Source organism: Caloenas nicobarica, chromosome 3 (genome assembly GCF_036013445.1).
Source record: "Caloenas nicobarica isolate bCalNic1 chromosome 3, bCalNic1.hap1, whole genome shotgun sequence".
NCBI classification, from domain to species: Eukaryota; Metazoa; Chordata; class Aves; order Columbiformes; family Columbidae; genus Caloenas; species Caloenas nicobarica.
In genome coordinates, this window is record NC_088247.1 from 100274715 (window position 1) to 100288459 (window position 13745).

General features: G+C 35.7%; 1 protein-coding gene across 1 annotated transcript in view; it reads right to left on the reverse strand.

The window, feature by feature from the left end:
• GPATCH2 (G-patch domain containing 2) overlaps positions 1-13745 on the reverse strand; it is a 123936-nt gene that overhangs the window by 12432 nt on the left and 97759 nt on the right. The window contains exon 9 of the mRNA XM_065631008.1: positions 4086-4168. Within this exon, the coding sequence (XP_065487080.1) occupies positions 4086-4168 (83 nt within the window). The remainder of the gene's footprint in view (positions 1-4085; positions 4169-13745) is intronic.

Sequence of the window (13745 nt, forward strand, 5' to 3'; positions counted from 1 at the left end):
ACCACAAACTCAGCCTCAGCCACCTCTGTTATCACAGTGTAATCACAATCTTTTTCAAATCATCGTTTCAGTACTGCAGATATTCAGGTCTGATTTTTAATCACTGACATATTAAGCATCAGCAAAATAGTTTGCTTAGCTGTTCCGTTGGCAATTTTTAAAAAGGAATGAAAACATGTACTCTTTTGATTACCTTGTTAAAGTGAGTCATGATGGCATTATAGCAGTGCTCAGTATTTCTGCTGTAATTAAGAATCTGTCATATTTTTCATTAAAACACATTCTTTAAAATGAGACATTTAACTTGGTCATTTCAATCAGTACCAGCCAGAAGTGTAGCATGCAACATGCCAACTAGATAAAGAAAATGACATCTGAAATTTGCTTTTGCAAAATGAAAGTATTAGTGCCTATAACATGTATAACAATTTATATATTTTATATGCACATTCTCTGTATTTTAACTACAAAATAGCTTTCTCTTTTTAAAATTAATCTTTGCAGGTTTTCATCACTGCTCCAAGCTGTAAAACATGCTATGTAAACATCAGAGCAAAAAGACTATTTTCAAATAGAAATAAATGGCTATTTGCAAGGCACACAACTTTTTTTTTCTTATGAATCAAACTTTCTACATTCTGTAAATCACGTTATTAGCATCCCACAGATGTGAAGCAGAATCTGATGATTTTTTCCAACAGTCAAGATTTAGAGGTTTCTTAAAAAAAAAAAAAAAAAGAGAGAAAGATAATCTAAAAGGTCTTCAGGATTTAACAGGAGCTGATTGAGAAAAAAAGCTTGTACAGAAGACCGAGTCAATAGGAAAGGAACTGGGCTAAATGCATATTCAGTGTATGAACATGGCATCGAAAATTCTGTAGCATCTACTGGTTTGATATGAGACTTAAAATTGGTAATCTAAGACTGAAATGACTCTAAACATTCTCATAGGTTTCAAGGTTTCCAGTAGTAACAATTCTCTGCAGACAACGTACTTTCTCTTGCATACAAATTATTTTTTGTTGTTGTTTTGTTATTATTTTCATTAACACTGGACCCAGTTTTGGCAGGGCTATTTCCATGACAATGTATTAGTTTGTCTAAGAGGTTTTTATACAAACTTGAGGGCACTGTATTGCTGCAATGGAATATGTCAGGGTGTCATATGAAATAGCTCTACCACTCAGGTAGTCAGAGAGGGCTTGAAGTCACTGAGAATTACCTGGCCCCAAATCTGTCTAGAATCACTGAAATAATATTGGTTTCATGGAAGAAGCTGTGCAAAAAACCAGATGTTTATAATGTACACCACCTTATTCTTAAAAGAAATCACAGGAAGTACTAGTATCTTTTTTGGTACTTGATAAACTAATTAACTATCTAGGCTCAGTAGAACACAGATGGGGCTGTAACAAGCATCCACAAACCACAACATTTATCTTAGTAAAAAAGGCAGAATAGAACCCTCCTGTTTCAGTAGTGTCAGCTCCTAACAATCCACATCCACATGATCGCCCATTTTGTTCACTGCTTTTCAACACAGCTTTTCTTCACCTTTACAAATGACATTTTTGAAACTATGAAATTCTCCGGGCTGCTCGAACTTTCTTGCTTCAATCGTCTCTCATTGCTGTACAAGTAAATCTACATCCTTTGTTACTAATATACACAAACCTATTGGTATGTGACTTTGACTCCAGGCTGAGAACAGGCTATAAATTTAGAAATCAATATCTAACTCTATCAATATTCATTTTACTTTTTCAATACAAAATACAAAGGTGAAAGAGCAGTAAATAAGATGGAGTACTGAAATAAATTGGGTGTTCTTGTCACAATTAATAAATGTTTAACCAATAACACTGCTTGCTACAGAAGTCTCTGGCTTTGTAAGGTAGAGAGAATGTAGCAGGTGCTACCCTTGTGAGACTCAAAACCAGAGAAAGTATTTCAATACTTCATTAGGATCACCAGTCATTCTCTTCAGTGCTACTGAACCTAAACATATAAATGACCATTTTCAACACTCTGCAGGGTGCTACAAGAATTAATTTGCTGATGTAATTTATTCAGAAAAATGCAAAAGTGAATTTTGAAAATACATTTTTCAATGGATTGCCTCATATTAGATGAAACTTTGCTAATTTGCAGCACATACAGCTCAAGAAAACATTTGTAGTTAATGACTCATTTACAGACAGCCTTTCAGGTTTCACTGTAGTGTTAAATGTGGACAGTTACTAGTAGAACGCTTTTTTTCACTTCCAAATTTTGTTCATGTAAATATACAACTTTTGTCTTTTCTTTCTTTCAAGCAAAAAGTACACGAACTCTTCTATGTAAAATCTAGTCCTTCTGTTCCTATATCTTAGCTAACAAACTACTGAAAGAAGAATAATCAAAAACTGACCTTTCACTTTAACCTAAATTTCCAAATATATTTCCATTCTAAAAGGAAACCCTGTTTCTTTCAAATACTGAGAAAGACAAGAAGGCCTGTAATGGATAAACAATAATTTAGCTGTGGGAAAGTTAGCCTTTGAGAAAACTCTAATAATTTATAAAATGCTATACATTACCTACACATATGTACAAGTTTACTCAAAGTTTACTGAAGTTTTTATTTGCTTAAAAATTCACAAATGCAGAAAAAACCTTTTCCAAGACTGCAGAAAAAAATTCTCAATCCTCCTGCCCAAAACAAAATTGAAAAGATTGCCTTGAACTTGAAAAAAAACCCACCAAACCTCCACAACCCACATATAAAAGTACTTCACCTGACACCTTTATCCACTATTATTCTCTGTCACTCTCCATGTAAAGGCAAATTTGGGGAGAAAAACAACCTTAAAAATTGTGAATATATAGATATATAAGATTTAAGTACCACGTAATATATTTGCCTTCATATCAAAATATTGGCTTTGCAAAGTTACACAAAGGAGTCAGCTTGGAAAATAAAATACTGAATGCGGAAAGCCCAAGTTAAAATAAATAATAAAATTAATTTCATGATACTTCATACCCTCTCGGTACAAAATGACATCCTCTAATATTTGAAAGTTGTGAAGTGAAAATCACCTTGTGGAAATGATATTATTCTCTCTTCAGCCATTAAGTATTTTTCTTTCTCACTTCACATATGTTCAGAGTCTTAGAAGCTGACCCATACATTCTCTTTTTCTGCTGCCTCTAAGGTGCTTTTATAACATTTTTAATACTATTCTTGGTCTGCTTCTGCCACTGAGGTTTGAAACAAAGAACTTTCAAGAGGGTAAATTCAGTTGGAATACAAATATTAGGCTTCTCTAAAGACATCTATCTAAAATATATTTGAAGAGCTGTATGTGTTGCATATGTTGCTATAGTAATTGACTAGGACATGCAATTCAGATTTCCATATTAGCAATATAAAAAGTGCCTCACATAGGCACACACACACACAATCTAATCCTTCCAGTATGCACATATATAATTAATACAACAAACTGATGAAAGTCCTATAAATCACTGCTAGGTATTGAAAAAGTCATTTCACAGCTGTGACATCAGCAAAATGCATCCAATGGTTGTGACCTCGCATCTGTAAAAATCTTTCAGAAATGTGCTTGCAAGTGCTGCTTATTTAATCTACAGCACTAATTTTAAAGCTGTGTTTCACAGCCTTATCCCCACATTTTCAATTGTTTGCCCAAGAATTCACATCCTGTCTTTATTGTGCAGGGTATCTATAGTATTCACATACATTCCTCACAAAAAAAAATACCTTATGTCTTCTACCCTGTAACGCTTGAACAGACATAAGCAGTAGTCTTTACTGTCTTTGATTCTCAGTATATGAAATAAGATTTATTCTCTTTAAAGAAGTGTCATGCTACAAAGGACTAGAAATTGGAAATGTTTGAGGGAAGAATGAAGAGATCCTATTTCTTAATCTCTATTAATAAATAAGGATAGGACATATCTGAAGTTACATGGGAAGTTACCGAATTTATCAAGCATTTCCCCAGCTCACTGACTTACTGCTTTGTATTTAGAGATTTAACATCTTGTGTTTTGTGTTCTGTCCCAGGGAAATTGGTTACCTGTGGGTCCTGGCAGGGGAGCAGCTTTCCTTCTCCGTTTGATGTCTCCCATGCACAATGATCCTAAGTGTACACTGGTTTGCCTGCAAGTAATTACAGGAGAAAACTATTAACAAAAGAAGAAAACTGCCACATAAATACACAGCTTGTATAATCTGAACCTATATCAAAACATTCTCAAGGAAGATGAAGCTGCACAGTCAAGTCACCAATCTTGTTTATATCGAAGCATAATTATGTTTGTTGACAAGCACTCAGTATCTAAATGCAGCATCATAAATTGTTACTGGAATGAATAATATAAAGGGAATGTTTTTTAATTTTCAAAACTGGCAATCTTTCTAGCTCAACATAAAACAAAAACACTGTTGCTCCTGACAGGAAAATAGCGAAGATTAATTATCTAAATAGATCACAATACTGTTGGTAGGTTATCAATTGGCTAGTAATGCCTGCCTGTCAGAACAACATCTATTACATGAAAAGTATTATCAACTTTTTTTTTTTTTAAGATAAGATGAAGAATGAATGAGAAAACATGAAACGCTAAACTCTTCAAAGGTACATGAAATAAACTTGCAGCACAGCAATTTGTCCTGTAGTAATTCACTGGCAAGTTGTAAGAACGATAACAGGGCAGCACCGTATCTGGTACTCATTAAACAATTACGAGCTTACACTTGGAAACTGGAGAACTGGTAGAGCTGCAGAGGACGACAAACAACCAAATCTTATTGCATTAAAGCCAGCTTTTAGAAGTCAGGTACCACAGAAAAGGATAAATTTGGAATTTCCACATTTTGAATTGTGGAATATAGTCTTAAAGGACAATTATAGTTATTATTTTTCTTAAAGTAATGCACAGTGTCTGTAGAACGGAATATATGTAGCCGGCATTTTTTTGGGAAAGAACAAGAACAGAAGGGAGGAAAATGCAGTAATTTCTAAAACTCCACAATTTTAATATGTCTCCATAAATGTTACCAAGAACTGTGATTCTTAGCACAAGAGCATAGTGAATTTTGATAAAATTACAAGCTGAAAACTGCATCTGAGAGTCCACTGTAGCATAGTAACCCTGTCACTCACAGAATCTGGTTTCGGTGTGGATATACGACTTATCCTTTACTGCATTTATAAACTTTTTAAAGCTGTGCTGCTTCTAAATGAATAAGAAATGGTCATACAATGTTGAGAGACTTCAGATCTGCTCAATAATGTAAAAGAGTGGCAGCAACACCTTGATGAAAAAAATGACAATGTACAATCCTCTACACACTTCTGAGAAGTCACGGTAAATTAACAAATACAACAGCGCTTTTATTTAAAAAGTAAAATACTCCAAGTAATTTAAGTTTCACACAGAAGTGCACTCTAGCTTCACCTAGTGAACCCCTACTTCAACACTTATTTAATTCTCTTTGTTTTAAAACAGATGTTTTCCTTGCAATTTATCTAAGTTGAAACTGTGTCCTGTTTTAACATCCAGAAACTGAACTGAGTTGAACTGGTATATTACCATGGTGATAAATTTCAGTTCTAAATTTCAAAAGAAATCAAGATGTGTAACCCTTTTATCACTGAATGTACAATAAAGAAAATTAATATTTAAATACAATATGGGGAAACAATTGTTAGAGGAAAAATATTTAAGAGATGTTTAATCATCAATAGATCAATATTTAACTTTGATATCAAACATGCAGAATATGTTAAACAGTGTGTGACTCTTCATTTTCTCTTCCAAAAGAAAAAGGGAGAAAGTCTCCAGGAATACAACTAGGATGAAAGATAAAAATTCATAAAGTCAGGCAATTGAACCTGAAGATCTGAGCCCCAGCAGCAATAGCTAGCAGTGTTTGAGTTATTTTACCCAGAATTGATTATCTGTTACACTACATTGAGATATCTAGATTATTGATCTGTGAGATTATGGTACTGGGGTCTCCCCACTTTTCCTCCAGGCACACCAAATGGAGTTGCAACAAATAACACTAAGTAAGGACTACTTTGTTATTGTTGTCACCCTTCATGTAGAACATAGCAGTTACTTTTTAATTTAAAATCAATGAGCGTCTGAAAGGCAGCCTTGTTCCTTCAGCATAAATGAATCATTCGCCTTTGCCGAGCACAACTCGACCACCAGCCAAGGTGAGAGTGGGTATTTCTTTGTTGTCATCGAAAATTCTGTACACCACAAATAAATAACAATATGCTAGAGCACCAAATAAGCTTTGTCAAACGCAGTTTTAGGGCCACTAACACGAAACATTAAGCTAACTCATGATTCTAAAGCAGCATTTGCTTTTGCCGGGTCTTAACGTCTGATATGCACTGACCATCTAGATCACAGCAAAAAAAAAAAAACCACCCCCCCCAAAAAAAAATATTTTTTAAGAGGAACAGGCAAAAACTATCACTGCTCTGGAACTGGCAGGGTAGACAACATGAAGTAGTATTCTGAAGCTGCACAGTACATTTTGAAATGCTTGTAACGGGGGTATTATAAAGTAGGGAGAACTCTGACCCTGAATCAGGCTAAGTTCAGCATTATGTTTCATACCATTAAATCAGAAGAGCATGTATTACAGAAAGGAAGAAAGCTATTTGCCTGACTTCTGTCTACTTACCCCTAGCTTGCTTCCAGCTATCATTTATAAATAGTGCTCTGGAGGGAAGCTAGGCATTTTATTAGGGAAAAAATAAAACTTGTTAAGACCACCTTGCCTGAAAACTTGGCTTTTGACGTGCTGGTGACAGGGACTGGAGCAAGCAGTGTCAAATGGAATAATTTTTAAGGAAAGACAACAGGAACTTGTCGCCTCATTGTATGCATTTACAAATAGAGGCTTTTCAGAGTATTAGGCCTAGTTAAAGCTGCCCTCTGGATAAACAGTGTTCCCAAGCAGCCTCAGACAAGCTGGGGAGACAAACAGATGTGACTATGGTCCCTGGCGTTTGGCAAGAACACTCACTGTCAATAAGAAAAATATGAGCATGGACAGGGCATCAGCTGCACCACGGCCGAGCGGGCCTGCAAGTGTCACAGCAGCAGCAAAGTTGTGGCAGAGGGAAATAAGAGGGCTGCAAAAGCCAGGCTGGTGTGAACTTACACTAGCATGCCAAGATTTTTGTTGGTTTTTTTTGTTGTTGTTGTGTCATGCCTCAACGTATTAAACAAAAACACTGGAAAAGCCACTGTCAGTTTTTATTCACGTTTCATCTTGTGCACTGTGTTTAGATTCTCCTTTCTGCGTGGTACATAAGAGCTTCACAAATGAAGACAGGCTGGGAAAGGCAGTAACGACAAAAAAGCTACTGAAATAATAAACACAATAAAAAGTAGTTTTGACACAAAAAATACTTTCATAGAAGCAAGGGCATGTAAAGCAATTCGCAAGCATCTATGCATTCTTGTGACATTCACTCTGACAGAAGTTTTGCTATCTCCTTCTGAAATAGTTGCAATCTCCCTACCATTTCTTTTTTCAAGGCAGTTGCCCTTACTCTGGGAACGTGACTAGAACTGTCTCTTTAAGCTCTCCAAACATTCCTATCCACGCCTACAGAACACAATCTCTTTTTCTGTGATTTTCATAGCTCAATAAGCAAATATTTTTGATAAGTGCCTTTTCTGCAGTTACACATGTTCGCCTCTCCAAGACATTTATAATAGGCAAAGTCAGATGTTTATCTCTCCTGACCTTTGCAGTCCATGGACCATTTGGTTACATTCCCCAAATAAACATCTGTTCTGCAGGGGAACTACAGCTGCATGGCTTTAAATGAAATCCTACCTTCTGAGCAACCGAGCCCACAAAGTGGTTCTTAACTCTTTCACTAGTAGTTATCACCTTTGCCACTATCAGAGTTCTAAGTTTACCAGTCTGGTCTCTGAGAAGGAGAATACAATAAAATGGGTGTAGGACGGCAGATACTCCTGAACATGAGTTGTAGCTCTTTGGTTTAGAACATGCTTCTGTAATCACCATCTTCCCATGTGTATAAAAACCAACCAACCACAAACAAATCAACCCCCTAATCCCCACCAAAATGCAAAAACAACCCCTCTACTCCAAATTAAAAAAACCCTATTCAAATTCAATAATCATTCCACAGTCTCTTCAGAAAGGTGCATTGAAGACACAGGGTTATAGAACAGGTAGCTTCATGTGCACCTGTACAATGGTCCAAAACTAGCAAGACCATCATCTGACTTGGGGGAATTCTGGGTACAACTGTATTAAACACAAAATGTTTGCATGTTTATTTTATATGTCTCACTGTAAGAACATGTCTGTTGATAACTTTATTCTGTCTCTGTGCTGTTTGCAGCTGTCACTTTCCTTGCAAGCCGCAATGCTTTATCTGGTATCAGTGCAGTGACATTTGTTGGTGCACTGTAATTGTGCCAACAGTTGCATCATTAAAGGCAAACTTAATTTTATCCCTTAGTATATTTACTGTTAAATCACTTACTAGATGACACTACATTGCTTAGATTACTTGTAAGTAACAAAGCTCATGGTTTTATGTTCTGCTTATGTAAAAAATGCATAAAAGTACTGATCACTAACAAAGCCAGATGTAGAAGAGTGTGTATTTTTTGTTCAACAGTATTTATTAAATACCTGTACTCTAACTTGAAAAAATCCTATGCTGCATACTATGATGCAATAATGTTTTCAAGAAGTCTGATTTCTATATCACAATTAGATGAATCAGTAATGATCAGTACTTGCCTACACATTATATTCCAATCAACATCTCTCTCAAGTGAGGAACAAATCCAGGGTGAGCAGTGACACACCATTCTGCCACAGTATCTGCGCACTCCTGCAGATGGCTGTAGAACTCTGCAAGTTTATCGCCACTGAATGCTTCAGCTAATGGAGAAGCTCAACAAAAGTTTATAAGTGAACTTCTTTCACAAGAGATTACAATAAGGCAAGAGTTGACCAGTTTGCATTTTAGAAGGGACTTGAGAGAATTATTTTGAAGGGGAAATTTAATTGAAACTGTCAGTCCTCAGTCTTAAAATAAAGATACAAAATAGATATGAATATGGATATGACTGAAGAGAGAATGCAGTGAGGACCATGACTCACTTTAGGCTTGAAATAACTGCACAATTTCTTATAAACTTGAATTGAGTAGAGGGTATGGGAAACAATGTTCACAGCAGTAGTTAAAAATGAAAAAAAAACAGAACTCGCATTGTGTAACAGAGAAGCACACCAATAAAATGATTTAAAAAATGGAATGTGTGGAACAGGTCAATTTTATAAAACCAAAGAATAATCCGAGCAAACATTCCATTATTCAAGTACCACTAACACAAAAACATCACAGAAATGGTGCTTATATCCTATATACAGAATGGACCTGCAGTACAGATTATCTCATTTCTCACCCAGCTTAAAATGCAGACCCTGATGTATCTGGAGGCCAATGGAAGTGCACCCATTAGCACTGCTTAAATACGAGACCTTGGATGGACTTTAATTCTTACTGTACCTTCCTAGATCTCCACAAGTCACAGGCTGACTTCAAGAGCATCCATGAAACATATAAGAGAGTCCATGGAACAGTTTATGACCAGTTTAGAGGTAAACACCATTAAAAACCTGTTATATATGTATTTCTAAATGTCCAATTACACTACCAGCTAATTATTATGGATAAGAGGAACACGAAATTCTACACTTCCATTTGCCTGAGTCTCCAGAAGTATGAACTTAATCAAAAGGTATCATGTCAAATACACACCCTAGGCAACCGGTGCTGTAAATTTGGGAAGGTTATTCTGTATCAACTAGGTATAACGAATACTTCTAACCTTTGCCTCTGGCATGTATCTCAATATAGCCACAGTAAAGATGCATGATGATTTCATAATATTACAGTGAAAAATGGAAGGCACATTTGTTTTTCAGGAAAAATATATGAAAAAACAATGGCTAAGGAATTTTATAAGGAAAGATTTCCTCTTTCCCTTGTAGCACACAGCTTGGCCAAAACACAGACACAGCCTCTGGTCTCCATTTGAACACTCAGATTAGAGTAAAATATGCAAGAACATATGTGACTCTGTGGACAATTAGGGAGGGATGGCTCCTTGTCCATTCTGAAGAAGGTACCTACATTCTTTCACTCTGTAAAATATGTATAGTGCATGTGCACTTTGGGTAGATGCACAGGACACTACTTTGAGGCCAGCGTTCTGGGGAGTAGATGAAGACAGGTAAGAGTGAACAAAACAGTTGCTTTAACAATGAAGATCTGGCCTCCACATCTTAGTATTATGGTATAGGGCAATTTTGAAAAACAATTAAGTAATATTTGTTAAGAACATTTGAGATAAACCACACAGTACAAATGTACTCGACTTCAGGTCAAATCACTGTCTGGAATCTGTTTAGTTATTTGTCACAGAAACACATCACATGCATGTGTGCCTGGTGGCCATTTAGGCAGGCAGTGTATTAAATGCTCAGCACAGCCTACACCAAAGCTACTGTGACAGCTGCATTCCTGGTGGACACCTGAGCCTCTTTTCCAGAAAAAAAATACTTTCAATGAAGGGACACTGAGATATATGCTCAGGCTGTACATGAGGTCTAGCTCTACTTCCATCAAAGCCTCTCAGACAAGTAGGAGGATTTCATGGCTTTTATGGAACACGTGAAAGTAGCATCAGTGATACACAGTATCAAGGATATATCCAGATTCCTGAAAATCAGAAGCTTTAAAATCTTGCTTTATAGTTTCCTTGATTTTGTTTTTAATATGTGAAATAATTTACAAATTCATACATATTCCCTCATGCTGACTTTCTGGAGGTTGTAGAAAGAACCATCCCCTCTTGTCCCAGCACCATAGTGTTGACGGTGTTGGAAGGATTTCTCTCTTGGCTAAGAGTGGTAGACCAATACTGCTGCAAATCAGCCTTGTCTACAAAACACATTAAGAGTCTTTACAGAAACTTTTCATTCACTACAATAATGGAATACAATATTTATGCAGCAGACACCATTCAGGTGAAGTCAGTTCCACACTTGATTCCTTCACATTTTTTAGAAACAGTAAAGCTTTTCTTCAGACTTGTCTAAAGAATGACATCACCTATACAACAGATTGCTTCATCTGCCTTCAAAAGTGTGAAAACCGTTGCACTAACCACAGGCACTATGCACTTCATTTTCCTTTTATTAAATCTTAAGCAGATGTGATAAAACCATGCGACTCTATCGAACTCCTTTTATACGATGCCAATCTGTTCACAACATAACTTTAAACATAAGGGTGACATACCTGTATTATTGAAAGTCCTAGTGAAATCCTCTTATGAGAAGAATACTATCTTCCCCTGGCCCCATCAGATTACTTCATCACCTAATACTAAATCCTAATATGTTCCTTTCTGTTATCTTTTTCAGCACTTTTAAGTGTCATTCAGACACAGAAGTAGTCCAAAATTTTCCTGAACTCTACAAATCTACACACTCAACTCCATACTGGAATAATATCAGCAAGCACAATGGAAAATAACAACTTACATCACTACATATGTTTTGACACCCAATCTCAAGTCACTGATGTACTTCACTTGTGAATTGAGTCTCTAGAAAAAATTTCTGTAGTGGACGCCTGCTGCCCTCAGAAAGGATAATGCATTGTTTTTTCTTGTTTCTAATTAGTAATTTAAGCATATGTTCAGCATTTAACTCTAAATGTTTGCCTTTTCCCCAAGCTCTAAGACAGCTGTCCAAGATGTGAATGCCAGAAAACATTTAAATATCAACATCTGTTGAATTATGTTAATTTAGTGTAATATAATTGGGCATGAGTTGGAATTGATCAAAAGTATATGAATTAAACAAAGGCAAATCCAAACCAATATCCTGGTGTACAAACAAGTCACCACAGAACACTGAGGGAATAAAACAACAAAAAAATCCACTTCTGCTAAAAATTAAATAGCTAAAACCTAGTTTTCTTCAACAAATGACCTGATTTCACATTTTCAAGAAAGGGAATTAACATTTATACTCATTCGGAATATAAATTTTATATTCATTGAGAATATTTCTAAATATTTTTGACAGCAAGCTCCAATATTGTTTTAATGTCAACCAACACCTGATACAAATGAATAATGCCCTTATGTGTGTAATGGTGAAACATATTTAGAAAATAGGTTGCAGTAATAGAATACCATCCTGTTACAGGACAATATTGTTTTAAAAATTCTAAAGCAAACATTCTTTTGTTTCTCTTCACGTTGCAACAACATCGTTGATATCAAAGAGCTACGGGCCCTGATCCAGCTCTGAAGTGATTCGGAAAAAATCTTTATGACTTGAGCAATAACCGTGGGCTTGAACAGATACTTCCACAGACGGACTCGATAGCTTACTCAGCTACACTATTTCTTCCAGCTATTTCTGGACATATATTTGTTTACTAAGTATGACATTCACTAAATAAAGTCAGTGCAGGACAAATCTACTCTGTCAAAAAGACTTAAAAAAACCACATCCTACCTATATAGTTCTGGATTACACTCATATAGAGTTAGATTAAATTACTTCAAACTTTAGCACCATATTCAAAATCCTTTACTTTTACAAAGTAAGAAGCAAAACCATAAAAATCCACAAATATCTAATATAGTGGCTTAGAAACAGAACAAGGAAAATGTCTTATCAGGCTGGAAACACTCAACCTGTTTCTTTCTTTACATCTATGCTGTGAAGGTGAACAGGCATGAATGAATTTGGTCCACTATAAGAGAGCAATAATTCAATTAATGCAGGTAAACAGCCAGCACAATGTAATGATTTTTAATCAGTCATTCAGACCTAGATCTGGACCAGTGATCCAGAAGCTTTTTGTCACATTACAAACACTACTGGTCAGTCCTTAACCTACTGCCTTCCAACCAGTTCCAAGAAAATATCAGGTCTGCAGCTGGACCCAGCATCATTCTCCTCCTTAGTCCCTCTGCTTCCCTATTTTTAATACTATGCTTGAGAAACAACCCTTCAAACAATCTAATTGTCTGTCCAAGATAGTACAGTTAGAATGCAGTGAACCTGATAAACAAAGACAATTGCGTGCAAGCTGGGATGAGGAGTGGAGAAAAAAGAATCACTAAAGATAAGACTGAATATTAAGCAAATTATACTTTGTAACACTCTGCACCCATTCCCCTCAGTAATTCACATAAAACTCCATTGAGTACAAGGGGTCTGTGTCTGCAGGAGGGAAAGAAAAATTTGCCTTTCTAATAACAAAGGAGAGCAGGTAAGAGGAAGAGAAATATAGATTTTTTTTTTTTTTTTTGTCCTTTTCGGTTTCAAAATTTTTTAAGAGCAAAAGCTTCACTTATGTCCTCCTGCTCTATATTATTAAGTAATTATATTAAAACTTCTAAATACATGTGCGTGTATATATATATACACACACATATATATATATAAAGTAACAGGAGCCTTGGCAAACAAATCACGAAATCTAAAAAATAAGAAGGTTGAACAGTGCCCTTTTCTTCCTTTTGGCTAGGGCAGTTACTGAACATTATTTTCCAGATAGGCTGAAATGTATTATAGTAAATATTCACAATTTCAAAATATCAAAGAAAATAAACAGGAAAAA